At 55.6% G+C, this 25,076-nt stretch overlaps 4 protein-coding genes across 7 annotated transcripts; 1 reads left to right on the top strand and 3 right to left on the bottom strand.

Moving 5' to 3' along the window:
* Positions 1 to 586: 586 nt before the first annotated feature.
* MRPL34 (mitochondrial ribosomal protein L34) lies at positions 587 to 1,201 on the bottom strand. 2 transcript variants are annotated; one of them, XM_007116885.4, is made up of 2 exons: positions 1,073 to 1,201; positions 587 to 852 (listed from the first exon to the last, which is right to left on the bottom strand). In XM_007116885.4, exons 1-2 carry the CDS (start codon positions 1,144 to 1,146, stop codon positions 639 to 641), a joined length of 288 nt encoding a protein of 95 aa, XP_007116947.1. In that variant the 5' UTR covers positions 1,147 to 1,201; the 3' UTR covers positions 587 to 638. The 2 variants fall into 2 exon arrangements, with proteins under 2 accessions (XP_007116947.1, XP_007116946.1); XM_007116884.3 differs by having other exon boundaries at positions 587 to 855; positions 1,073 to 1,195.
* A 1,785-nt stretch (positions 1,202 to 2,986) lies between these two features.
* Positions 2,987 to 9,599, top strand: ABHD8 (abhydrolase domain containing 8). The gene is made up of 5 exons (XM_007116883.3): positions 2,987 to 3,181; positions 4,386 to 5,133; positions 6,915 to 7,085; positions 7,220 to 7,436; positions 8,899 to 9,599. The coding sequence occupies exons 2-5, from the start codon at positions 4,394 to 4,396 to the stop codon at positions 9,067 to 9,069; spliced, it is 1,299 nt and encodes a 432-aa protein (XP_007116945.1). The 5' UTR covers positions 2,987 to 3,181; positions 4,386 to 4,393; the 3' UTR covers positions 9,070 to 9,599.
* Positions 9,600 to 9,693: 94 nt separating this feature from the next.
* On the bottom strand, positions 9,694 to 15,815 carry ANKLE1 (ankyrin repeat and LEM domain containing 1). Its single transcript, XM_024134205.3, has 9 exons — positions 15,592 to 15,815; positions 15,362 to 15,514; positions 14,810 to 14,915; positions 14,552 to 14,696; positions 13,563 to 14,300; positions 13,254 to 13,431; positions 12,820 to 12,979; positions 12,582 to 12,711; positions 9,694 to 12,328 (listed from the first exon to the last, which is right to left on the bottom strand). Exons 1-9 carry the CDS (start codon positions 15,813 to 15,815, stop codon positions 12,156 to 12,158), a joined length of 2,007 nt encoding a protein of 668 aa, XP_023989973.1. The 3' UTR covers positions 9,694 to 12,155.
* A 1,033-nt stretch (positions 15,816 to 16,848) lies between these two features.
* Positions 16,849 to 24,702, bottom strand: BABAM1 (BRISC and BRCA1 A complex member 1). 3 transcript variants are annotated; one of them, XM_007116882.4, is made up of 10 exons: positions 24,599 to 24,702; positions 24,200 to 24,288; positions 23,359 to 23,697; positions 22,086 to 22,144; positions 21,372 to 21,492; positions 21,212 to 21,290; positions 20,454 to 20,478; positions 18,601 to 18,730; positions 18,319 to 18,405; positions 16,849 to 17,349 (listed from the first exon to the last, which is right to left on the bottom strand). In XM_007116882.4, the coding sequence occupies exons 3-10, from the start codon at positions 23,644 to 23,646 to the stop codon at positions 17,146 to 17,148; spliced, it is 993 nt and encodes a 330-aa protein (XP_007116944.1). In that variant the 5' UTR covers positions 23,647 to 23,697; positions 24,200 to 24,288; positions 24,599 to 24,702; the 3' UTR covers positions 16,849 to 17,145. The 3 variants fall into 3 exon arrangements, with proteins under 3 accessions (XP_007116944.1, XP_023990234.1, XP_028338864.1); XM_024134466.3 differs by having other exon boundaries at positions 24,200 to 24,424; positions 24,599 to 24,692; XM_028483063.2 differs by lacking the exon at positions 24,200 to 24,288 and having other exon boundaries at positions 24,599 to 24,698.
* Positions 24,703 to 25,076: the final 374 nt, after the last annotated feature.

Genomic DNA, 25,076 nt, shown 5'->3' on the forward strand with positions numbered 1-25,076 from the left:
AGTCATAACCACTGGACTGCCAGGGAAGTCCCATTTTATTGGAACCAAATGAACGTCAGAGGGCTAAGATCTTGCTCAAGGTCACAGAGCCCATCCCCAAGGGGCAGGTGGAGGATTCAAACCCCTCCCACCTCTCCACAAGCCTCCCTAGAACTGTGAGAATCGACATTTTATAAGACAAGTGAAAATTTGAACATTTATTAGATTTTTAATGACATGAAGGAATTGTTGACCTTTTTTTTTTTTTAGCTTTGAAAAGCTTTGTGAATATGTATTAAAGGGCCCTTATCTTAGAGAAGTGAGTTCTGAAATATTTACAGAAGAAATAACCTGATGCCCGAGATTTGCACCTCAGGAGAGGGCAGGATAGGTTGTGGGTAGAGCTGTGTACTGGGTTCCAAGGGCGTTCACTGTACCATTCTGTGGACTGATGCACACGTTCGAAATTCTTCCTAATTCAAAAGCGTAAAAAGGCATTTGGCAAGGTCTGACTTCCCACTCCCTCTTCCACTCCAATCCCACAATTCTTCCCCTGGGCCAACCCCGAAATCTGAGGATTCATGTCCATCCGAGTCCCAGTCGTCAGTGAGGAAAAATGCTTTAATGGGGGGGGGGTCCAGCCGGCAGCGTCGCGCTGCTCAATGGCTCAACGATTTTCGACCCTTGTGCATGCGGCGAAGAATGACCTGGACGCCGTTTGGCGTGCTCAAGCGCCGGACCCAACCATGCTTGTTCTTGCGCTTGATGTTGCTCGGCTGATACTCGTTCCCGCGCGCCTTGCCCCGGGTCTGCTGCACGACGGGGAGTCCCCAGGCGTCCGGGAGCCCCAGCCACGCCCGGGGCTGGAGCCACCTGCTGGGGAAGGTTAGAGGGGGCGTTGTGTGACTTCTGCGTGGCGCCCAACCTCTCCGATATTGGGCTTCCCGATCAATGCCGGAGGGAGCCTGGCAACAAAAGGCGCTCGAAGAGTTCTCAAGGCATTGGAAGGTCATGTGGTTGGTAAACAGCTGGGGCCAGCCCCCGACGCCGCCCTTACTCCCAGATTTGGGAAGGGGTCCCTCTGAGGACTCACCTGCCACCCAAAAGCGCAGCTGACCTACTGACTGGCCCCAACAGGCGACCCACCGATCTGGTCGAGAAAGCCATGTCCGCCGCCGGCACGCCGTCCGGTGGCAGCTATTCCAAAGCCCACAGGTTCCGCAGCTGCGGAACGAGGACTTCTGGGAAATGTAGTTTCTTCTAGGCGGAGCCCTCATTGCCGCGGGAGTTGTAGTTCTACGTAGGCGCACCGCATCTTAGGCGTGAGCGTCAGTGCCCACAGGAGAGTGTAGTTCTTCTTGTGGACCAGCAGGTGACAGGCGAACGGCGCCTCCTCCGCATGCGCATGCGTACAAGACATTATGTCCCTGGGTCTGCTGGGAGTTGTAGTTCCTTCTCCTGTAGATCTACAGAGGGTACCCTGGGGTGACGGTGGCGCAGCTGGTGGCAGCCTCAGGAAACGGCTGGTTGAATTTCCCACCCCCAGCGGGAGCCAGGCAGACGGCACACGGCTGGCAGCTTTCCTTCAGCTCCAGCCAAGTCTCCGCCCCTTGGCGGGGAGCCCAAGAAGTCTGAGTTGGTGTTGGCTGGATGTCCTTGGGGTGGTCATTCAGTTTCTCAATCTGCAGAACTCAACGGCTGCAGGCTTGCCCTTGGCGGTGCCCCCGTTCAGGCCCTATTTTTCTAATACTCATATCTGAGCCCTTTCCCTTCTTACACACCCTCTACGGCTCCTCATTGCCCCAGGGAAAATATCTGGCAGGCATTTGAAGCCCGCTCTCACCATACACACACACCCTAAATTTCAGCTGCAACCTCCTCTACCTGGTGCTCCCCTATTCATCTTTTAAAAATCCTCCTCAGATACTCTCCTTTCCCCCAGTCCTGTCCCTCCCTCTGGCCCAACACTGCCCCCACACAACTCTCCCCAGACTCTCCCTGAAGCCCAGGGCGCCCTCAAGGGCCAGGCTTGCAGCTGAGTCCCTGCAGGCACCCCAGCATCTCCCAGCCTGGGGAGGGGGAGGGGAGCTTTTTCTGCATTAATAAACTGTAGTCTCCCAGGAGCACCCTGAGTGGGCAAGAGTGGGTGGCTGGACCTAATCCAGCTCTCGCAGCAAATTCCAGGGGATAGGAGTGAGGAAGGGATGATTAACCCCTTGTCCTCTGAAGCCCATCCTACCTGCACCATCATTTAGCAAACCACTACAATACTACAGCAGTACAATAATAATGCCAATAATGTATGGAGCACTTTCCCTGCTGAGCAAACTCATGAGGGAATTAATTCAATAGAGAAATAAATGGAGTCTCAGGGAAGGGACTTGCCCAACGTCACATATCAGCAAAGGGCAGAGGCTGGATTTGAACCGTGGGCTTTCTGGCTCCGGCTGGGACCAGGGTCACCAGTTAAATTGGCCTATCTGTGAAATTCCAATTCCTTAATTACCCATAGCTCCAAGATATCTGTTTAATGGTTTAACGAATAAAAATTTGCAGAACTTGAAATCACACAGCCGTGGTTCCAAGTCCCATCTCTGCCCCCCAGCTTGCCTTGTGACCTTGTGCCATTTATGAGACTCAGTTTCCCCACCTGAAACTGCAAAGACCTTGGAGACTGTAGAACGGAAAGGTCAGCACAGAGAGAGGGGCATGGGGGCTGCGTTTGGAGGGGACAGGGCAGTTCGGAGGCAGAGGCTAGCCGAGGAGATCCTCTTTGCAGCGAGGAGGGGCCCGGAAGACCTTAGGTTGCGACCCCTTGTCGGCGGTTAACCAGGCCCCATCCCTCCATCCACCTTCGTAAGGCTTGAGGGAGGCGGGGCCGTTGCCCCAAGAGCCCGCCCCAATCCCGGAGTTGCCGCCTCTGATTGGCAGTCTAACTAGGCCAGGTCATTATGCAGCTGCGATTGGCCGAGGCTCCAGTCAGTCGGCGCGCGGTCCCGCCCCCCCCGGGAGACACTTAAAGGGCTGTCTCGCTAGGCGGTAGGGGGATGTCCCCGCACTGACCGCCTTGGGCCCGCGCCCGCCCGCGTAAACGCGCCCGGCCCGACCGCGCGCCACCATGTAAACGGCGCCCGCAGGCGGACGCCCGCTTCTCCACTCGGGACCCCTTTGCCCTGCCCCGGGCCCCAGGGCCCTCAATGAGGTGAGCAGGGACCGGGCCGTGGGAAGGGGACACTGAGGCCCCTGGGTCTTTCACTTTGGAGGGGGGGTGTCCACAAAGCCCTTAGGAAGCCGCGGAGCCCGAGTGGCCTCGACCCCGCCGCAGGGTTGACGGGCACCCAGGAGGCGGGGGCCTGGCTCTGTGGAGGGGGTCTGGCGTGGCGCATCTGCGCCCCCTTTGGCAATCCCGTGTTGGAACCCCGCCGGAGGTGGGGGGCGCGGCCTGCTCCCCCTTCCTCAGCAAGTACGGGCCACTGCAGGCCGGGTGTTCGGCGTTCATTATCCCCGCGGAGCCCAGGATGGGGACGGGGAGGGGTTGGTCCCATCACCAGGGCCTAAACAATGGGGGTGCGCTGCGCGGGTATCCCCCTCGAGTTATGTAACTGCCTGCAGTTGCCATGGACACGGAGTGGGGGCCGTGGCCAAGGGAGCGGGATGGAGGCCTGGAGGCCCCCAGCCAGGGCTTTACCTTCTCCATCCTCATCTCCACCACTGGGGGCTGTGTGCCAGATTCCCCAGAACCCAAGGTACTGAGCAGTGGGGACAGAGCACCTTCTTCCCAGAGTGTTTGAGCCTCAGCTTGTAGGTCTGTGAAACAGACCAATTGCACCCACGGTCTTCGGGAGTTGGGCAAGGGCTTCTGGAGCTCAGTCCTGAAACCCCTCTCCCAGGGTCTCACCTTTCAGAAGCCAGGTTTAGAGGCCTGGGATGGGGGCTCTTTGGGATCTGCACATTTTTAGATGCCTTTGGAGCCCTCAGGATATGCTGGTTTAGTGAAAGTGAATTAAGGAAACAGTGCATGAAAGAATGAATGGACGAATGAATGAATGTGTTCAGGAAGGCATGACTGCTATAAACCTGAGCTGGAGGGCCCTCACGGATGGGCCCCATTTGCCACAACGTCTCCTCCTCCGGGAAACCACCCCCAATGAATGCCTCTTGGTGTCAGCCACGACCTTCTCTCTAGGATAGACTAGGCTGGCCCAGAAGGGTGGCCGAACGCCACACAGGCACTGACCAGACAAACATCTCAGTGTGTGGCTGGTTCTGGCCACCCCCAAACTGGAGCCTAGATGGGGCCTCGCAGTGCAACTCACCTGACCCAGGTGTGGGGAGTGGGTGCTATGGGAGTGGAAGGCTCCCTGTTTAGATGGCCTCTGACCTGGCTGTCACGACCCCACTCACAGGACACACCATGCTGACCGGGGTGACCGATGGGATCTTTTGCTGCCTGCTGGGCGCGCCACCCAATGCTGTGGGGCCCCTGGAGAGTGTGGAGTCCAGTGATGGCTACACCTTTGTGGAGGTCAAGCCTGGCCGCGTGCTGCGGGTGAAGCATGCTGGACCCGCTCCGCTCCCCACCCCACCTCCACCACTGTCAGACGCCGCCCAGGGGGACCAATCTGGCTTGGTCCACTGCCAGCGCAGAATCACCGTGTACCGCAACGGGCGGTTACTGGTGGAGAACCTGGGCCGGGCACCACGAGCTGACCTCCTGCACGGGCAGAACGGCTCTGGGGAGCCACCAGCCGCCCTCGAGGTAGAGCTGGCTGACCCAGCGGGCAGCGATAGCCGCTCGGGCCCAGGAAGTGCTGGGAGTGGCAGTGGTGGACGACGGCGGCGAGCCCGACGCCCCAAGCGGACCATCCACATTGACTGTGAGAAGCGCATCACCAGCTGCAAGGGCACCCAGGCCGATGTGGTGCTCTTTTTCATCCACGGTGTCGGCGGTTCCCTGGCCATCTGGAAGGAACAGCTGGACTTCTTTGTGCGCCTGGGCTACGAGGTGGTGGCGCCCGATCTGGCTGGCCACGGGGCCAGCTCAGCGCCCCAGGTGGCCGCCGCCTACACCTTCTATGCACTGGCAGAGGACATGCGTGCCATCTTCAAGCGCTATGCCAAGAAGCGAAACGTGCTCATTGGCCATTCTTACGGGTGAGCCAACACTGGGCTGGGGATGAGGGTGAGGGGTGGGGACTGGCAGGAACTGGACACCCACTCACAAAATACTGATTTCCCTTCTTGAAAAATCCCACTAACATCTGCAACAAAACAGGGATTCCTGCCACCAATGCTATTGTTTCACATTGTTTTAAAGCAGTATCTCAATCCCTGAACTATTGACATTTTGGGTCAGGTAATTCTTTTCTGTGAGGGGCTTTCTTGTGCACTGTAGGATGTTTAGCAGCGTCTCTGACCTCTACCGATTAGATGCCGCTAGCACAATGGTCTAGTGATGATCTTGACAATCAAAAATGCCTTCAGATAGTGCCAAAGGTCCTCTGGTAGGCAGAATCACCCCTAGCTGAGAACCATTGTCTTCAACTAAGTTCAAAAATTGGTTGCTCTGGAGACCCCAAGGGCTCCAAGGAAAGACTAATTGGAATCCCATAATTTTTGTTTACAAGGGCACAGTTTGCTATAATTCACTCTCCCTTAAAGGGGTGACAGATAATACCACCTAGCATTTAGATGAGAGCCCACGCCATGGAAGGCTCTGGGCCTGGGTGCCTGATCACTGCCAAGTGGTACCATTCTGTCCTTTACCCAGGAGGAAAGGCAGGATCTGATCAGCCAGCCAGGTTGAGAACCACTGTTTTAGCAGTTGTAGCCCATGCAACTAGACAAGAAAAGGAAATGTTACATAAGTTTCCAAAAGATAGGAAGCCAGACTGTGAAATAGCATAGCTCCTATTTGCTTATATGAAAACATATCTCAAAGTGGATGCTTATGCTAAATGATTCCTCCAATTAAATGAGCACCCACCTGTGGAAATTCCTGTGACCCCATAACAATGCTATGAGGTCAGCACAGTTACTATGTCACAAATGTGGAGATGGTAGCTCAGAGAGGTTAAGCAATTTGCCCAAGGGCACACAGTGAGTCACTGGGACAGTCAAGTCCACCTGACTCCTGCTTGTATCCTGTCCCTCTTTTCAGCAAGGGTTGGCAAACTTTTTCTTAAAGAGCCAAATAGTAAATATTTTAGGTTTGCAGGCCATAATGGTTGATCTCTGTTGAAACTTCACATGTCTACTGTTGTAGAAAGAAAGCAGACATAATTGTAAACAAATGGACATGGTTTTATTCTAATAAATCTTTATTTATAAAATATTTTACACATTTACAAGATTGTAAACTTAAGTTTACAAAAACAAGCAGCTAGCCCACAGGCCATAGTTTGCAAAACAAACTCTGCTTTAGGGGGAATGGGGAGAGATACCTGCACCTTTCCACCTTGCATAAGGCAGGCAGATGTGTCACACCCAGGGGCCAATGAGAGAAGATCCTTAAAGGGAAGGGATACGCTGGAAACAGGGACCTTCTCTGAGAAGCCAAAGGGTTTGTTTAATCAAATAGCTTTCCTAACACTTGGCAATAAGTAATTCTTACTCCTTTGGGGGTTATGATGACTTTGAGGATCTTATAAAAGTTCTGTATTTGGATCCTTTCTCCAAAAGAAAAAAAATCCACCCTCAACACACACACACACACACACACACACACACACACACACACACAGAGTCTCTCAATTTCAGGGCATTCGAGATGCCCCACCCATTCCTCACCCCCATTTGGTGCCCATGGACCCCAGGGGAAGAATCTTGGCCTTCAAGGATATGCCTCTGGGTGAGGGGAGGGCATTAACCCCTTCACTGCTTGTATCCTGCTGACCACTGCCCTTCAACCCTCCCCACCATCCACCATGGGGCAGTGTCTCCTTCTGCACGTTCCTGGCGCATGAGTACCCAGACCTGGTGCACAAGATGATCATGATCAACGGCGGGGGCCCCACGGCACTGGAGCCCAGCTTCTGCTCCATCTTCAACATGCCCACGTGCGTCCTGCACTGCCTGTCACCCTGTCTGGCTTGGAGCTTCCTCAAGTGAGTGACCTGGCCCTGCCCTGGCATCTCCCCAAGGTGGATGGGAGGGGAAGCTATATGGCTGGGGCTGGCATGGGGGCACCCCTGGTGGCTGAGCTGGCATGAGGGCTCCAGCAGTGCCTCCCCACCCCCAGGGCTGGCTTCGCCCGCCAAGGGGCCAAAGAGAAGCAGCTGCTGAAGGAGGGCAATGCGTTCAATGTGTCTTCCTTTGTGCTTCGGGCCATGATGAGTGGCCAGTACTGGCCCGAGGGCGACGAGGTCTACCATGCCGAGCTCACCGTGCCCGTCCTGCTTGTCCATGGCATGCACGACAAGTTTGTGCCGGTGGAGGAAGACCAGCGCATGGCTGAGGTATGGCACTCCGGCCACCACACCCTTCAAATCCCCCTTGCACAGTCCAGGGGGACTCTGCCTTGTGCTCCAGCCCCAGGGACGCCAGAGCTTAGATGGAGAGTCAAAGGTGGAATCCAGAAAGTGGGGCTGCCTTGAACAGGTGGTAGGTTTATGTGCTGTCCCCACTGCACATTAAAAGGCACTCTTCATGGGACTTCCCTGGCGGTCCAGTGGTTAGGACTCCGTGCTTCCACTGCAGGGGGCACAGGTTTGATCCATGGTGAGTGAACTAGGATCCCACATGCCATGCGGCACGGCAAAAAAAAAAAAAAAAAAAAAATGGCACTCTTCACAGTTGGGATTTGTGATGGGCTACATAATTCTTCAAGGGCGAGCTGGGGATCTTTAGATCAGATTCCCCAGAAAGGGTCTTGCGATCCTTAGGGCTAAGAATAGCTCTGGGCCAGCGGTTCTTAACCAGGGATGATTCTGCCCCACGGGGGACACTTGGAAACGTCTGCAGACTTTTTTGGTTGTCATGACTGTAGGGGAGGGAGGTGCTACTGGCATCTGGTGGGTGGAGGCCAGGGATGTTGCCCAGTAACCTACAATGAGCAGGACGGCCCCACCGCAGAAAATGATCCAGCGCCAAGTGTCTTGTCACGTGGAGGTTGAGAAACCCTACCTTAGCATGAGAGACTCTCCATCTGTCAGTGATTTCTCACCGAGGTGACTTTGCCCCCAAGAGATATTTGGCAATGTCTGAAGAGATTTTTTTTTTTAATTTATTTATATTTTTTATTTTTGGCTGCGCTGGGTCTTCGTTGCGGTGCCCAGGCTTCTTATTGTGGTGGCTTCTCTTGTCGCGGAGCATAGGTTCTAGGCAGGTGGGCTTCAGTAGCTGTGGCTCCAGGGCTCTAGAGCACAGGCTCAGTAGCTGTGGCGCACGGGCTTAGTTGCTCCGCGGCATGTGGGATCTTCCCGGACCAGGGGTCGAGCCTGTATCCCCTGCATTGGCAGGCAGATTCTTAACCACTGCGCCACCAGGGAGGTCCCTGGAGAGATTTTAAATTGTCACACTGTGGCGGGGGAGTGGGATGCTATCACTGGCATCTAGTGGGTCGAAGCCAGGGATGCTGCTCAACATCCTGCAGTGCGTGGAACAGTCCCCATCCCAGAGAATGATCCCACCCCAAATGGCACTAGTGCCCGGGTTGAGAAATCCTGCTCTGGACATACTGTAGGCACTTAATAAACGGGGAATGAATGAATATCCAGTTGGGCTCCAGCAGGGTGACAGGCCATCTTCCAGATCCCCCTTGGGTGGAAGTGGAGGAATATAGAGTAGATTGCAAGAAGGACTTCCTGATGTTGGAGGCCATGCATAGATTGGGGGGGGCGGGGGGGGGAGTCCCAGGGCAGCCTGGCCCCGAGCTCCGTCGGCCTGTCTCTGCCTGCCCTGAGCCCGCGTCCTCCGCAGATCCTGCTCCTGGCCTTCCTGAAGCTCATCGATGAAGGCAGCCACATGGTGATGCTGGAGTGTCCGGAAACGGTCAACACGCTGCTCCACGAATTCCTGCTCTGGGAGCCCGAGCCCTCGCCCAAGGCCCTGCCCGAGCCCCTGCCCACGCCCCCAGAGGAAAAGAAGTAGCCGCTGAGCTGGCAGGGTAGTGCTTAGTGAGCCGAGGAGCCTGAGGAGGGGCCCGGAGCCGGAGTTGGGTCTGCCGCGCGGACCACCTGGGCGGGCCGTTCGCTCCAGCGGGCGGGGTCAGGTCAGGGAGACGCCCCCCAGGCCGGCTGGGCAGGACGTGGCGTTCGTGGGAGCCAGGTGGACACACCGCTCTCTGCTAGTCCTGCGGGACCCATCGGTTTTTCGGGGCCATAGCCGGGACCCCCGCGGAGGATGACCTTGTACAGAAGCCCCCTACCCCAAAATGCCAGGGCCGAGGCAGGCCACCACCCCGCTCTCTGTCTTCCGTGTTCGCCGTGCTTGATCCTGGGACCCACGAGCCCCGCAGGGACCCTCGAGACCCCGCCCCAATGCCCGAGACCCCTTACCACCCCCCATTCCTCGGCGCTGGGAGCTATTGTGGCCCAAGGAGGGAGGGTTTGGGAGGGGGCTGGCACCACCGAACCCGCACATCTCAACTTGTAACTCAATAAAAAGAAGTGACAATCTGAGCCTCCAGGCCTGTGTTGGGTGACCGCAGCGCGGGGCCGCCCTGAGCCTCAGTTTCCCCAAGTGCAGACTGAACTGAGTCGAGTGCCTCCCCCTCAGGGCTGGTCCACAGAGACTTGAGGATGTCGGCCGTCCAGGCTTGCTTCCCGAGTTCCCCTCCCTCCTCAAAATGCAGGGGCTACTTGGGCAGTATTTCCAGAGCAGAAGGCAGATGGGGGGTGAGCTCCCCGTCCCTGGAGGGGAGGAGAACCAACTGAGGTCGATGCTGAAGTTGAGATGAGGATCCGAGGACGGTTGCATCTGATTACAGTAGCCATAATTGTGTCAGCTGTATGCAAAGCCCTATGCTGACTGAGTGCCTGACACCCATAGGTTCATCGAATCCCCTTCACTCCACACCACACAAGTTAGTACCTCTTACTGTCCCATTTTATCTTATAACTTGGTTTTGAGTTGCTTTTGTCACGAAGATGACTTATTTTGAATCTTTTTTTTTAATCCAGATTTCTCTGGATTTCCCTGCTCCATGGCTGTGCTCTTGGTCCTCTATTATTTTATTCTAACATATGTATATCTAGGTTTACCCGTGGTTTGTGTGGCCGGTGGGAGATTTGTCCCCTCAGTTGCTGCACCTTTGGTCATTTCCCCACTGGTTTGTGAGCCCACATTTAATTTAAACCAGGGGTTCTTACAGGGGCACTTGTTGGTTGACAAATTCTGGAGATACGTTTGATTACCACAACTGGAGGGGGAGGTGCTCCTGGAATCTTGTGGGTGGAGCGCAGGAATGCTGCCTGACACCCTACAGTGCACAGGACGGCCCCCACTGCAAGGAGTAACTTGGTCTCAAAAGTCAGTAGGGCCAAGGTTGGGATACCCTGTGTTTTAGACAAATCCCACCTCTTCTGGGCCTCTTTTTTTGGCGGGGGGAGGGATGTCTCTGGATTCTTTCTGTTTGTGTATTCTTGGGAGATGGCATGCTGTTTTTTGGTTTTTTTAAATAAATTTATTTAATTTTGGCTGCATTGGGTCTTCGTTGCTGCGTGCAAGCTCTCTCTAGTTGCGGCAAGCAGGGGCTGCTCTTCGTTGCAGTGTGCAGGTTCCTCATTGCAGTGGCTTCTCTTGTTGTGGAGCACGGGCTCTTAGGCACGTGTGCTTCAGTAGTTGTGGCTCATGGGCTCTAGAGTGCAGGCTCAGTAGTTGTGGCGCAAGGGCTTAGTTGATCTGCGGTGTGTGGGATCTTCCCAGACCAGGGCTTGAACCCGTGGCCCCTGCATTGGCAGGCGGATTCTTAACCACCGCACCACCAGGGAAGTCCCAGCATGCTGTTTTAATTGCTATCACTTTATCAAGCACCTACTTGGTGTCTGGGAGAATTACTTGTCTTACACATGAGGAAAGGGAAGCTCCGAGTGAGGTTTCTTCAGCTCAGTTAAAATGGTAGAGCCCAGGCCCACTCCAGAGGCAGGAACCCTACCTACCATAGCAGCCAGAGTAGCCAGGGGCTCAGCAGTGGAGGCCAGGAGCCGGGTGGAACCTTAGCCCGCCCCCTGCAGGACCTGGTTCTCTGAGCCAAGATGACAGGCAGGTGACGAACCCAATGAGGCAGCGGATCTCACCAAGTCCCTAAACCCACTGGACTGCTTTGAAGAAGCAACTTCTGGAAAATTTAAATGATCCTGCCACCACGTCACCAGGATAGTGGCTTGGCACTTACTGAAGCTCTTTGCATAAAGAGCAAAGAGGTTAGTGATGGGGTTAGTGATCCCATTTTATAGTGGAAGAAACAGGTTCAGAGAAGCAACACCAGGAGGCTCCAGTCACACAGTGATGCCAAGGAGAGCTGGTGTCTCACACCCACTCTGCAATGACCTCCCCAGCTCTGCCCACCCCTCAATACACAAGTCGGTACCTCGAGAACACCCCGACAACCCCGACTTCCCCCAGAGACTTTCCGCCTGCAGGGCCGCCTCTGGCTCAGTAGGGCTCTGAGCCAAACACTTTACCCCATAACGGTTTAATCTGATTTCCTCAGTGACCCCCTGAGGTAGAACCTCGCACTTTCCCCATTGTGTACAACTGAGGACAGTGAGGCTCAGACAGAGAAATTGCTGATCCAAGGTCCCACAGCTGGGAAGCAGCAAAACCTAACTCTTGAGCTGGGCAGATTCCCTTCATGTGGCTGAGGAAGCCCCCAGCCCAGCCTACATTGTGGCTCCCCTGTGTCAGGGAGATAAAAATGGACTCTGTTTGCCCAAACAGGACCAAACTGCCAAAGCATTGACATGTTTCAAAGCACCAGAGTGTTCCAAAGAACCTTCTGGTCTACTTGTTCTCCTCCCACATCCCCTTATTCTCCACCCATGACAGGGAGCTCACTACCTCTCCAGCAGTTCCATCTGTAATAAAGTCCTCCCTCAGCCCGAGGGAGAGATTGTCCTGCTGCTCCCCCACCAGCCTTCTGGAGCTGGAGATGGGGGGCTGCTCTCAGCGCGGGGCAGCTGGAACATTCAAACAGCCTGATCTTGACCTAGGCTGGATGGCCAATTCCCCAGTGCTCAGCCACGGGCCTGGATGTCCTGGGGCCATAGCTCTCGCTCACCCTCAGCCAGGAAGACAAGGAGGGCACGGTGCAGCAGATGAACCCCCAAGCGGCGGCGCCGTGTGGGTGGCCAGCCAGCCACCACTCCGTAGCAGTGTCCTTGCTTCTGGTTTGTCAGCGTCTGGATCCCTGGGGAGATTAGGGGTAAGGTCACAAAAGCAGCCTCCAGGAACCCCAGGCAGAAGTATGTGCCAGTAAACCCACTGGGTATTGCCCTCAAGCAGGGATAAACCAATGGAGCAAAGTCTGTACATGTGCAGGTACATAACTGGTGCTCAATAATTGTTCATTGAATGAACAGCCCTGAGGGGCAAGGGGTAGGGGAATCAGTAGATCAAGTGCCCTTCATGTGACCCCCCGACCCCACAAGCCAGGCACCTACCTAGAGCATCCACAAGACATGCTTCTCGAGTGTAAGCCTCCACAGCAACCACATGCTGGAAGCAATGCAGGGAGACAACACCGCGACCACTGGCCCAAATGTCTAAGATCTGGCGCACCTTGGGGCAGGACTGAGGGGAGCCAGGGCACGGTCAGAGGTCTGCCCCCCAATTCCCTCTTTCCTCTCCCTGCCCGCAGCTGTGCCACCCCTGCCATGAACCTGGTCCTTATTCTCACACCTGTTTTCCTGGCCACCCTCGGTGGCCAAGGGCCTTCCAGAGGTGGACATTCGGCCGGGCCCGTGTTCCCTTGCCCACGTAGAAGATGGCATGGACAAAAATCCGAAGGCATTCAGCCAGGGTCAGTGAGAAGGCTCGGGCTGGAAGGTTCTGAGTCTTCCTAGATGAAGTAAGTGGCTCAGGGAGGGAAAAGTGATGAGAGTTGCCCCAAAGACAGAGCAACCCACGTCCAGTGACCCCTGTTTTATAAAAGGCAGGGTGGGTGGCTGTTCGCCAAGGACACTCAGCAGCTTGAATTGGATCCAATTGCCTTTTATAGATAAAGAAGCTGATGACCAGAGAGGGCCAGTTCCCTTCCTAAGGACACACAGCAGATAAGAACCAATCTCAGAATTTTCCAGTTCCCACTTCTGGGTCATTCCTGTTCCAAGTACCTGGGGTCCAGCAGCAGATATGTGAAGCTGGACTTCATGACCCCCTCCCGCCACCGTATGGTGGGTTCTGGCCGCTCAAACTGCTTGGCAAGTGCATCCTCATCTGCCTGGGCATCTGGGATACGGCCGGTCCGCAGGGCTTTGGCCAGCTCTGGGCTGTGCCCTGAGAATTCTAGGCCTGGGAGGGGAAACTGAGTCAAGAGAGACAAAGGAAAGGGTGGTTCCCAGAGATGAAGGGAGAAGTAGGTTGCACTGAGAGCCACGGGTCTCCGAGGACTCCTGGAGGCTCCCTGGACTCTGGATACTAACCAGGAGCAGCCTGGGCTTCTTCTAGTCGTTGGAGGTAGTATGGCTGGGTGAAGGACGTGATGGGACCGCGGCTCTTGCCAAGGGCCCGGAGCCCTTGCGGCAGCTCCAGGTCAGACATGGTGGGGTCCGGTGGGCACTGGCAAGGGGGGATGGGGTCCCTGCCACCTGTGGCGCTCGCCTCATCCTCTGTCAGCCAGAGGGCAGCAACATCACTGTCGAGGGACAACTGGTCATCTTTTGGGATGTGGAAGTCAGAGGGCCCAGGCAGTGGTTCCCAAGGGGCACTATGGGCTGGGCTCCTGTCTGGGAAGAACTTGGGGGAGGGGGAGGCATCTGGCAAGGTCAGAGTCAGGGCCTGCAGACGGGCATTTAGTTCTGCCTCCCTGCCCTCCACGAGGGCTCGATGTTCCTGCTGTGGGGTACCCGAAGATCTTGGCACCCTCTGGGAGGGTTGGACACCAGCCCAGGGGGACATGTGGGCGGTTGGGTCCTCAGCTCCAGAGGCCTCAACAGCAGTGACAAAGGAGACAACTGAGCTGCAGTCCCAGCGCCCTAGGGGGGACTCCAAGCTGCCATCTGTGTCAGCAATCTCAGGGTGGGCAAGGAGGCTGGGGGATCCAGGGCCAGCCTCCAGGCTCATGTCCTTGCCATCACCTCTGCCCAGTGTTGTGGAGTCCAGTGTCACACTGGGAGGTCCAGAGGGGCTGATATTCAGCCCCTTTCCCCAAGGGCCTGGGCCTGGAGCAGGGGATAAGAACGGGAGTCAGAGAGGACGGGAGGAGGAAGTGAGAGACAAAGATGGAAGTCAGATCAGACAGAAAGAGGCGGCTGCAATCGCAAAGAGGAAGGACAGAGTCGGAGGCAGAGAGATGGACCAGAGACCCTGGTCGTGAAACAGAAACAGTGGGAGAGCGTGGAGGTCACACACACAGAGACCCGCAAAGCTAGATCAGAGGCTAAGCACCCCCAGCCGCACAGGCATCACTCACTGCCAGGCTTTGGCTCTGGCTCTGGCTCCTGGGGCTTTGCCCGGGTCCGTGTCGGGGTCCTGGTCCGAGCCTCCAGCTCCCGCAGGACACGCACACAGTTCTGGTGCCCCTGCTGCTCGGCCAGGTCCACAGGCCGGAGTCCGTCCTGCATGGGCGCGGTCAGCAGGGGGCGCCCTCTTCCCTCCCTCTCTTCCTCCCTTCCTTCTTCTTTCCCTCCCTCCGGGTTCGCCCTGCTACAAACAGTGCTGGAACCCCCACCTGGTCGCGCAGCGCGGGGTCCGCTCCCTGGCTCAGCAGCAGCTCCAGGCCGCGGCGACAGCCCCAGGCAGCGGCCACGTGCAGCGGCGTCAGCGCCTCAGCCGATCTGGGGCAGGAGAGGAGGAGGGATCAGTGGAGGAGGGAACTCGATCTCCGCCCCCATCCTCCCACTCCCCGCCCGGGGCCTTGGCTCTCAGCCCCCCATCTCCGCCCTCCAGCCTGAGACACCACACTTGGAACCTAGATCCTGCGCCCTCGGGCCAGGACCCAAACCTCTGCTCTCTGACTCTAGAGCGCCTACCACCAGATCCAAACCTTTGATCCCCATTTGGCCTCAGCGCAACCTCATACCCCACCCTCGGTCTGGTACCCTGCCTCTGCCCTTGGACCCTCAAGATCCTTCCCCAGATTCCCCAAGCTCCGCCCCCGGGCATTGAGTCCGCATCCTTGAACCGTGGGACGCCCTCTCCAGGACTCCCAGGTCTTTCCCTCGGACTCGGGAGACCCCTCTCCTTCGCGGAAAAGCTGCCCGGAGTCCAGACCCTGCCTCACCGAGTGTTGGGGTCCCCGCCTCGGCGCAGCAGGGCCTCGAGGCAACACAGACTCCGCGGGTGCTGGGCTCTGGCCGCCAAGTGCATGGCCGCCGCGCCATCCTCGAGCACCAGGTTGGGGTCAGCACCACGGCGCAGCAGCTCCTCCACTACCCTAAGGACAGAGGGTCAGAGTGGACCGCGACACTCGCCCCCTACCCCTGGCCCGCCCACCCCGTGCCCTGCCCTCACCGCAACTCCTCCTCCCGCAGCGCCGCTCGCAGCCGCAGCGCCAGGCCTGTCGCCGAGCGCATGCCCCGGCGGTCCCCCAGACCAGCTGCCCAGCCTGACAATTTCCAACTTCCCGCGGCGCCCTTGTGCGCACGCGCCGCTCCGCCCCTCGGCCCGGGTCCCCGCCCCTCGGCGCAGTGCAGTGTCCCCAGCCAGGCTGACCCGCGCCGCATTGTCGTCCACATCTAGGTTCAGGAGCTCTAATGCTGGCCCGAGCCTGCAACACCAAGTAGTGCCCAGGCAGGGCTAGGGGCAGCCGATAAGGGCCCGGTTAGGGTGGAGGTCGTCGCGCGTGCCGTTATCTCTCAAAACCGCGTAAACACTAACACAGCCTGCTGGAGGGGGTGGAGCTACGCTCGGTGCCCACAAGGCAGTAGGTCTTCCAGAACCATCTGCCGAGGCGGCCTCCATTAGCGCACGCAGCCCTGATAGTATGTTAGGCTTCAATTAATAGCTCCCTCCTGCAGTGGCTCCGTGTTGCTCATTTTCAGTTCCGCAGAGTCGGGAGTCCATTACTTTGGAGCCCTGGGCCTCTTAGGGCTCTAGTTTCCCCACATGCAAAATGGGAGAACAATCCTTTCCAGGCTGGTGTGAAGTTGAACGAGGGGCCTGGCACACAGGTGCCTAATAAATCCTCATGGGAAGGAAAAGCTGTTTCTCGATAAAGCTATTTTCGTTTGATAAGGAACTGAGAAAACCTAGCTGGTAAGCTTTTTTTTCACAATTGCTCATCATCCAGTAAGATAGTTGAGTGATGCACCTGTTATATCTGTCTCCCTTCCTCTGGGGAGCACCCACACTATTTCCTGATGGAACTATAAACCTCCCTTCCCAGAGAAGCTTGATGGAGTCCTGGCCAATCAGAGTGCACCACAGCTCTGGCCCATGACTGGCCCAGTGCAAGGTTACATGACCTAGGCAAGGCCAGTCATAAGGGGTGCTGGGAGAGCCCTCACTTCACCTGGGTTGGGATTTGGGGAGCAGTCACAGCCATCTCACCCCTTTCCACGGGTTGGGAGGAAAGCAGGGCACACTGAACACCAACCATGCAGGGTATTTCAGCCCTCCCCAACGGCAATGTCAGAGCACCTGGATACAGCAAAGCCTGAAGCTCCACCATGGCTTCTTATCCACAAGAACCAAGCCATTCTCCTTTCTGCTCAGTGGGTGGGTTTTCTGTCACTTGCAACGAAAAAGATTCCAATTAACAGAAGTTGATTGTTGTGGACCTGGGTTAGGGATTCTCAAGATTTTTATTTTGATGACAAAAATCACACAGCACAACAAGAATCACAACTGAAAAACTGGGAGTGGGATATGGGCTGGGAAACATAGGGAATGGGTGTCCAGAGTCCCTGGGATGCTTCCTGGAATCCTAGGTTTTCTTCAGGGCTCCCCAAGTGCCCTGGATACCTCCTAGACCTCCCTCTGGGGGTCCCACAGAGCCCAGTGTGAGAACCAGCATTCTCGGCCAAGTGTTTGATCGTGCTAGAAGGTTGGATGTACAGGGATGGTTCAGACAGTGGCCTCAACCTCGGCGGCTTCATCGTCCTCCTCCAGCAGGCTGTAGGAGGCATGGCTTTGGCAGGGCCGCTGCAGTGGGTGAGCCAGAAGCTTGGCCATACAGTTGTGCAGCTCAAGGGCTGGCCCAGCCAGCGCCACCTCGTACTTATAGCTGGTACCCTTGGTATCGAGGCTTCCCATGAAGGCAAACATGTCCTATGGGGCCAAGGAAGGGCTATTCAGGCAGAGGTTCCCCTGACAGGCCCTCCCTGTCCTGGAGGGCCTCCCAGGAGGGGGCCTCAGGAATGGGTTCTGAAGGGTAAAGAGGAGTTTGCGAGGCAGAAAACATTCCCACATTCAGCAAACATTTCCTGCCACCCACTCAGTGCTAGGGACCCCAAGAGGTCTCAGTGCTGGAGCCCCTAGTCTGGAGAGGCACAGTCGGATACAATAACCCCAGCCCCCATGCTGATCTACCTTGAGGAGCAGGGAAGTTTTCTCCAAGTAGGGACTTCCCGTTTGGGTACTGAAGTGTAAGTAGGAGCTGGGCTCAACCCCCTCTGCTCACAGCTGGGTAAAGTGAGGCTCAGAGAGATAAGTGGCCGACTCGAGATGCCACAACTAGTTCAGGGCTGGGATGTGAAGGACCAGCAGAGCCTGGCAAGGCAGGGAGGGAAGCGTGCTCCAGGCAGAGGACACAGAGAAAGCGAAGGCAGGAAGAGAGAGAAGCAGGGGATGCTGGGGATGAGGTGGACAGGACCCTACATGCTCGTGGGCCACTGTCCCAACAGTTCACTGAAGACATGTGGGAAATGGTAGTTGAATGACCATGATCCAGCAGGACCAGGAACGCTAAGGAGAAGACAAATGGCAGAGCACTGCATGGGTGGGCAGGGACGGGTGACTTCCCTCCTCCTGATGCCAGGAGAGCACAGGTGCCTCTGAGCCTGTTGCCAGGTACCACTGTGCCAGAGACACACTGTGTGACCCTGGCCTAGTTGCTGGCCCTCTCTGAGCCTGTTTTCCCTCAGCACAGATCATGAACTAGGGAGCTGGCATTACATGCCCTGAAGCCCCTTAGTGATTCAAAGCCCCCCTTTCCCTCAAGGCTGGGGCAGGTGGGTTCGGAGCCATCCCATCTGCACCTACATCTGCCTGCCACCCACACCCACAGCAGCCTCTCACCTTCCAACTCATCTCCTCCTCTTTCTCATCGGCGCCATTGTGGATGTAAACAACATCAAAGAAGAAATACGGGCACTGGAACATTTTCTGCAGGGGAAGAAAGCCAGCCTTTGGGACTTTGGTCACCCCATGCCCCCATGATCACAATTCCCCAGCTACTGCCCAAGACTCTGGGAACCTGACTCTAGGCTCCCCAGCTCCTGCGGTCAGGAAGTCCCTCCTAGTGTCTAACCATCATCCTGCTGGCTGTAGGCATCCCTCCCTCTCCCAGGCCTCCCTCACCTTCATGGGCTCCGTCAGGGAGAACTGGGGCTGGCAGGGTGGACGACTATAGACCAGGATGGTTCGGACCACGTACGGCGGTGGAATCGTCTGCACATTCTCTGTGACTGGCAGCTCGGTCTTCTGCTGGCTGTGCAGCAGGGATGGGGGACAGGTCAGAGCACACCCTGGTAGCACACCCCTATTGTCACCCTCAGAGCCCAGCTCCTCACCGGGTATGTGAGGCCCCACCTGACCCCTCCCAAGTTCACTGTTGCCTCTGAGCCTTCCCACATGCTGTTCCCTCTGCCCCAGCACCTCCCCAGCTTCGCCTTTCTGCCCGACCTCTCCTGCTCCATCAGAGGTTTTGCTGACCCCAAAGCCAGGGCCTGCTCGGGCCGCCCTCAGCATCCTGAGCATCCCCCATCACTGTGTTGAGCTGGACCTGCCCTACCAGGCCAGGAGACTCTGAGGCAGGGGCCAGATCTTATATGCCAAGTCAGTGCCCAGTTCCCCACTCAGCCACAGATGGTTCTCACATTGAGTACAGGGCACTAGGCAGACAGAGGGCTAATGTCCTTAATATGTAAAAAACAAATCTGATCACCAACCAGAAAAAAGCTGACATCCCCCTAGAAAAATAGGTAAAGGGAACAAATAGACAAATTACTGAAAGAATACTGAATGGCTTAAAAATGAATGAAAAGAAAAGCACAGCAAAATAAGATGTGGCCTCTTCCCACCTATCAAATGGGCAGAACTTTCAGCTGTGTGAGCAACCCCGGTGCTGGGGGAGGTAAACACGGTTAATTTCCTGGGAAAGTGCTTTGGCAAAGTCTAGCAAAATTAAAAACACACACCACCTTGTTCCAACCTGTTCTCCATTAGGAATTTACCCCATAGATTCACTTCCAAAATCTGCTGAGATGGGCAAAACAAGCTCCTTGGCCACCATCAAGGGGCTGGCAAAAACAGGGCTTAGAATACTTGGGCCCACAAGCTAAGAACCTTTTTCATTTTTAAACGGTTGGGAAGAAAGAAAACCAAAAGGAGAATATTTTGTGACAATCAGAAATGTGAAATTCAAATTTGTGCCTGCATATAAAGTTTTATTGGCACACGGCCACGCCCACTTGCATACCTATGGTCTGTGGCTGCTTTCTAATTAAAATGGGCAGAGTCTGGTTGCCAAGACAGAGACCATGTGGCCAACGAAGTCAAAAATATTTACTATCTGGTCCTTTAAAGAAAAAGTGGGCTGCCTCCAGGTTAAAAGAAAGTAGTGGAGGGACTTCCCTGGTGGTCCAGTGGTTAAGAATCCACCTACCAATGCAGGGGACACGGGTTTGATCCCTGGTCTGGGAAGATCCCACATGCCGCGGAGCAACTAAGCCCATGCACCACAACTACTGAGCCTGCGCGCCACAACTACCGAGCCCATGTGCTCTAGGGCCCGCGTGCTGCAACTACTGAAGCCCATGCGCCTAGAGCTCATGCTCTGCAGCAAGAGAGGCCACTGCAATGAGAAGCCCGTGCACTGCAACAAAGAGTAGCCCCCGCTCGCCGCAACTAGAGAAAGCCTGCGCGCAGCTACAAAGACCCAGAGCAGCAGTCAATCAATCAATCAATCAATAAGAAAGTGGTGGAGAACCACTGGGCTGTCAGAGAATAACACAGAGGGTGAGATGTGAGAAGGAACCTCTTTTGCAAAAATGCTTCCAGACAGGTAAGTGAGCAATTGTTCCAAGGAGAAAGGATGAGAAAGGAAGGCTTTAGGCCTCCCTAAAGGACTATCTCTGGGCTGTTTGGAGCCTTTACCCAGAAGGGGTTCTTCTCTTCAAAGGTGAACAATAATTTCCCCATGGGGGACTTACATGAGGCTGAAGAGACCTTCCAGATCTGGTGGGAATGCTAAGGAGAGCAGAGCAGCGCATGGGTGGACAGGGGTGGGTGGCTTCCCTCCTGATGCTGGGAGAACGCAGGTGCCTCTGAGCCGGTTGCCAGGACACATGCTGTGTGACCCTGTCCCAGTAGCTTGCCCTCTCTGAGCCTGTTTTCCCTCAGCACAGATCATGAACTAGGGGGCTGGCATCAGATGCCCTGAAGGCCCTTAGTGATTCAAAGCCCCCTTTCCCCCAAGGCTAGGGCCATTCTCCTCACAAAGAAAGAGCCATGGGTGTCCCTGTCCCCGTCCCATCATTACTGTTTTCTTTGTAACTCATAGGGATCATATTATATTTAAGTTCTGGGCTGCAGTGAGCCTTTAATGTTCAAGTTAATATAAAATGTGATATGCCCAGGTTGAAGGGGCTGTAGCAATGACTGTGACTTTTCAGTCACATATGGCCACTTGCTGAGCACGGACTGTGTACTTAGCCCTTCATGAAGTGTTCCCCAAGTGGATGCATTTTTGACATCCAGAGTCCAAATCAGCTGTTTTTGCTTCTGTATTCTGACTTTATCTTCACAGCGACCCTGTGGGATAGGAGGTTTTGTGGCTCTCATTTTACAGATGAAGAAACTGAGGCTCAGAGGCGTGGCTGGCCCAAGCCTGATGTGGCAGAGCTGGGATCTAGACCTGAGCCAGGCTGAGCCAGGCTGCTCCCCGGGGCTCCCTGTGTGGAAAGGATACTGAAGGTGGAGCAGGAGGCCGTCTCCAGGTCGTAGAGGCAGCTGCAGAGTTCTCGGGGATCAGAGGTCAGGCCGGACAGCTGCAGGGAAGCATGGGACTCAGCAAGGTGCTCCCTCAGCCCCAGGGGACCCCAGGGCACCCAGCCCTGCCCCAGCCTCACCCAGGCAGTGTCATCGTTCACCACCACCAGCGCGAACTCGTGGCTCTTGTCAATCTTGTGTTTTGTCCGCACGAACATCTCGATCATTTTCTGGGAGACGTTGAGGGCATTGGTTTTGGAGCTGGGGAGGGCCAGAGAGTGACTGGGTAGTTAAGGCCCAGGTCATGCGGCAGTGGGGGCGGCAGAGCCCAGCTGCGAACCCAGCCTAGCTGACCCCTCTCCAGCTCTTTCCCTCTCCGATAGGTCCCTCTGGCCAGCCTGGGTCTCACATCTGATCTGTGGGAGGCACCCCACCTTTGCTCAGCCACGGGTCATCACAAGTGCCAGGGAGGGGAAGGCGGGCTCGTCCTCAGGCCCCATCCAGGCCCTGCTGCCTGACCCCAGTGAGACTTAGTTGCTCAGGGGCAAGGGTTTTGGAGTCAGCCAGGCCTTGGTCTGAATCTGGCTCTGCCCGTTTGCTGGGAGGCCTCGGGCAAGTCATTTTGCTTCTTGGAGTTTCCAAGTCATGGCTGTGACCTGGGTGGTGTGTGATAGCTCTCAAGTGCTTAGAACAGAGCCCCGATGGGCCACAGCTGTATCATTACCAGTTATCATTGCTACTCTCCAATACCGCCAGGCGCCGGGGGTGAGTCTGAGAGAGACAGCCCTGCATTTTTTGGGCTGGGCCCTTCCCAGCCATGGCTGCAAGCTCAAGCCCCCAAATATCCCTCTCACCTATTTAATGACTCCAGCTTTGGCAGCGACATTTCCTCTGACAGGTCCAGGCAGATGATCTGTAATGAAGTTGAAGAGTGGTGAGAGCTGTGACTAGCAGCACCTGGCAACTGAACATTAATGCAGGCCCCCACGCCACTCTGCTGGCCCTCTCCAAGCAGCCCCATTGGGAAAGGCCATATGATGACCCCCAATTCCCAGCCAAGCCATCCACTTTAGAAGGAGGCAGCTGAGGGAAAAGAGCACTGGACTAGGAGTCCAGGTTGATGAGTGAACAAACAAACCAGAGAACATTTAACACAGAAACAAGAAAACAAGAGAATAGTGGGATGAATTGTGGCTCTCTAAAAGATATATCCACCTGGGACTTCCCTGGTGGCACCGTGGTTAGGAATCTGCCTGCCAAGGCAGGGGACACGGGTTCAAGCCCTGGTCCGGGAAGATCCCACATGCCGCGGAGCAACTAAGCCCGTGTGCCACAACTACTGAGCCCGCACGCCTAGAGCCTGTGCTCCACAACAAGAGAAGCCTCCGCAATGAGAAGCCTCCGCACCGCAACGAAGAGAAGCCCCCGCTCGCCGCAACTAGAGAAAGTTTGCACTCAGCAACAGACCCAATGCAGCCAAAGATAAATAAATAAATTTAAAAGATATATGCACCTGGAACCTCAGAATGTGAATTTATTTGGAATTAGGGTCTTTGCTGATGCAATTAAGGTAAAGATCTTGAGATAAGATCATTCTGATCTAAGAACAAGTGTCTTTATAAAAGAAAAGACTGGGGACTTCCCTGGCGGTCCAGTGGTTAAGACTCTGCGCTTCCACTGCAGGGGGCATGGGTTTGGGTTCGATCCCTGGTCAGGGAACTAAGATCCCGCATGCTGCTCGGCCAAAAAAAAAAAAAAGAAAGAAAAAAAAGAAAAGAGAAGACTGGGAGACACAGAGGGGAAGGCTATGTGAAGACGGAGACAGAGATTGCAGTGATGCAGCCACAAGCCAAGGAACGACTGGAGCCACCAGAGGCTGGAAGAGTCAAGGAAACCTCCTCCCCTAGAGCCTGCAGAGGGAACGTGACACGTTCATTTCAGACTTCTGGCATCTGGAACTGTGAGAAAATGAATTTCTGTTTTAAGCCACCGAGTTTGTGATAACTTGTTGTGGCAGCCCTAGGAGACTAGAACAAAGGGACTGTTTTCCAGAGTGGATCCTAAAAGACGATGTGTACCCCAAGGTTCCCTAACACGTCGAAGTCACTGGTCAAGCCCCTCACTTACCACTTTCTCTGGACAGTTGACCCTTGGCGTCCGCACCTGGACCTCTGGGGCTGGTGGAGGCACCTGCCACGGCTTGGGAGCGGCTCCGGGAGGGTTGGCGGTCCCGTCGTCAGCACTGGCCGCCTCACCCTCGCCCTCGCTGCGGCTGCCCACACTGGCCTGGGCCCCCAGCGCCCGGTCCTCTGCCCCCTCAGGGTTGGAGCGAGTGCGGGGTCTGGGCTCAGCTGACTGCTCCTCTTCCTCCTCCTCCTCCTCTTCAGTGGGACTGCTGGGCTCCGCCACCTCCATGGCTCCTGAGTGGCTGGATGGAGCAGGTATGGGGGAAGCCAGGATCCTTCCCTTAGGGGTTGTAAAAGCATTTGGTTACTGGGCAGGAGAACAGGGCATGAGTCGATTACTAAGAGTAACTCCTCTCAGGGCCTCAGTTTCCTCATCTGTAGGATGGGTGCCTTTAACACTTATCAGCCCAGCATCCACTCTGACTCGAGATAACAGTCTCCCAATTTTTTTCTGTAGGGCTAACCCCTCCCCTCCCCCTTTTGGCTGGTGAGCCACTGTGAATGGCTCAGAGATAGGGACATGACCCAACACACGCCAGTGAGGGGCAGCTCTGAGATTTCCAATAGTGCTGTTAGAGAAAAGGAACTCGTCAGAGTTGCAAAGCTGGGAAGTTACAAGTCGAGAGCTGCTGGGAGCCTCTTTTGCCTCCAAGAAGGAAAACAGAGCTTGCCTGTAGTGATGCTCACCCAAAAAACGACAGATACACTTCTGAGCACCTGAATCCAGCTATGCCTAAATTCCCTTTCTTGCTTAAACCAGATTGAGTTGGGTTTTTTGTTACCTGAAACTGAAGACGTCTTGGTGAATAAAAGAATAATAACTTCTAGGGTTCCCTCCTCCGCAGTGGAGCGTTGGCTGCCTAGGGGGTGTCTGCACACGGAAGGGGAGCAGATCCGGTATTACAATTCTTTTGAGGAAAAACAGGACGCTAGTGGAACAGTTTGCCCATCTGGGCAATGGGTGCGGGCTGCCGGGGATGGTCTCTGAGCCTTGCAGTCCCCACAACCTTTAAGGAAAACAAAGCTTAGCTGCAGCAAGAGGGATGGAGGCTAGACTGCAGGAGAAACCAGAGCTGAAGGCGGAAGCCTCAGGGCAAGTGAGGGGCTGAATTTCTGGGGCTAGGGAAGTTGGGCCTCTAGGGACGGATCCCGCACGCTTTCACCACCCAACTCCTGCTCACCGTAGCGTGAGCCTCCCTCCGACTCAGCTGCCGACTCGCTAGGAAGCCGCCATCTTTACCAGCCGGAAATGGTACGGCGCGGCCGCCACGCCTCCCAGGAAACGTAGTTCAGCAGGCCGCAGGCCTAGAGGAGAGATGTATGGGACGAGGCTGGAGAGCTTTGGAAGCTGATAGGCTGATACTGTTCTAGGAGGTAGGGTTTGGATTGTGATAGACTGGAGCGGAGCTGAGGGGGGCGGGATCTGAAATGTGATTGGCTAAAGTCAGATAAGGCGGAGCTTTTATGTTTCTGGCAGATTCGGACTGCGCGGGTTAGCGTTTCTACCGTAACGAGGCAGGGTGGAGTTGGGCTTTCAATGGGATAGGCTCAGAAGGATGGAGAAGTCCTAGTTTGCAGTGTGATTAAACGTAGCGGGACTGAGTTGGGTGGGATTTAGAAGAGGTGGGGCTGATTGGTGATTAATAGAGTTGACTGAAC

Source organism: Physeter macrocephalus, unplaced genomic scaffold (genome assembly GCF_002837175.3).
Source record: "Physeter macrocephalus isolate SW-GA unplaced genomic scaffold, ASM283717v5 random_4, whole genome shotgun sequence".
NCBI classification, from domain to species: domain Eukaryota; kingdom Metazoa; phylum Chordata; class Mammalia; order Artiodactyla; family Physeteridae; genus Physeter; species Physeter macrocephalus.

What these genes read in the sequence shown, in the direction of transcription:
- MRPL34 (XM_007116884.3), bottom strand. Translation starts at nt 1,146, where the DNA reads ATGGCTTTCTCGACCAGATCGGTGGGTCGCCTGTTGGGGCCAGTCAGT. An exon ending in GCTGCGCTTTTGGGTGGCAG is followed by an intron (nt 856 to 1,072) that starts GTGAGTCCTCAG and finishes AACCTTCCCCAG; the next exon opens with CAGGTGGCTCCAGCCCCGGG.
- ABHD8 (XM_007116883.3), top strand. Translation starts at nt 4,394, where the DNA reads ATGCTGACCGGGGTGACCGATGGGATCTTTTGCTGCCTGCTGGGCGCG. An exon ending in CTCATTGGCCATTCTTACGG is followed by an intron (nt 5,134 to 6,914) that starts GTGAGCCAACAC and finishes ACCATGGGGCAG; the next exon opens with TGTCTCCTTCTGCACGTTCC. An exon ending in CTGGCTTGGAGCTTCCTCAA is followed by an intron (nt 7,086 to 7,219) that starts GTGAGTGACCTG and finishes CCCCACCCCCAG; the next exon opens with GGCTGGCTTCGCCCGCCAAG.
- ANKLE1 (XM_024134205.3), bottom strand. Translation starts at nt 15,815, where the DNA reads ATGTGGACGACAATGCGGCGCGGGTCAGCCTGGCTGGGGACACTGCAC. An exon ending in CTGCGGGAGGAGGAGTTGCG is followed by an intron (nt 15,515 to 15,591) that starts GTGAGGGCAGGG and finishes CTCTGTCCTTAG; the next exon opens with GGTAGTGGAGGAGCTGCTGC. An exon ending in GAGGGTGGCCAGGAAAACAG is followed by an intron (nt 12,712 to 12,819) that starts GTGTGAGAATAA and finishes GGCTCCCCTCAG; the next exon opens with TCCTGCCCCAAGGTGCGCCA.
- BABAM1 (XM_007116882.4), bottom strand. Translation starts at nt 23,646, where the DNA reads ATGGAGGTGGCGGAGCCCAGCAGTCCCACTGAAGAGGAGGAGGAGGAG. An exon ending in GGCCTCCTGCTCCACCTTCA is followed by an intron (nt 20,479 to 21,211) that starts GTATCCTTTCCA and finishes CATTCCCACCAG; the next exon opens with ATCTGGAAGGTCTCTTCAGC. An exon ending in CCCTGACGGAGCCCATGAAG is followed by an intron (nt 18,406 to 18,600) that starts GTGAGGGAGGCC and finishes CTTCCCCTGCAG; the next exon opens with AAAATGTTCCAGTGCCCGTA.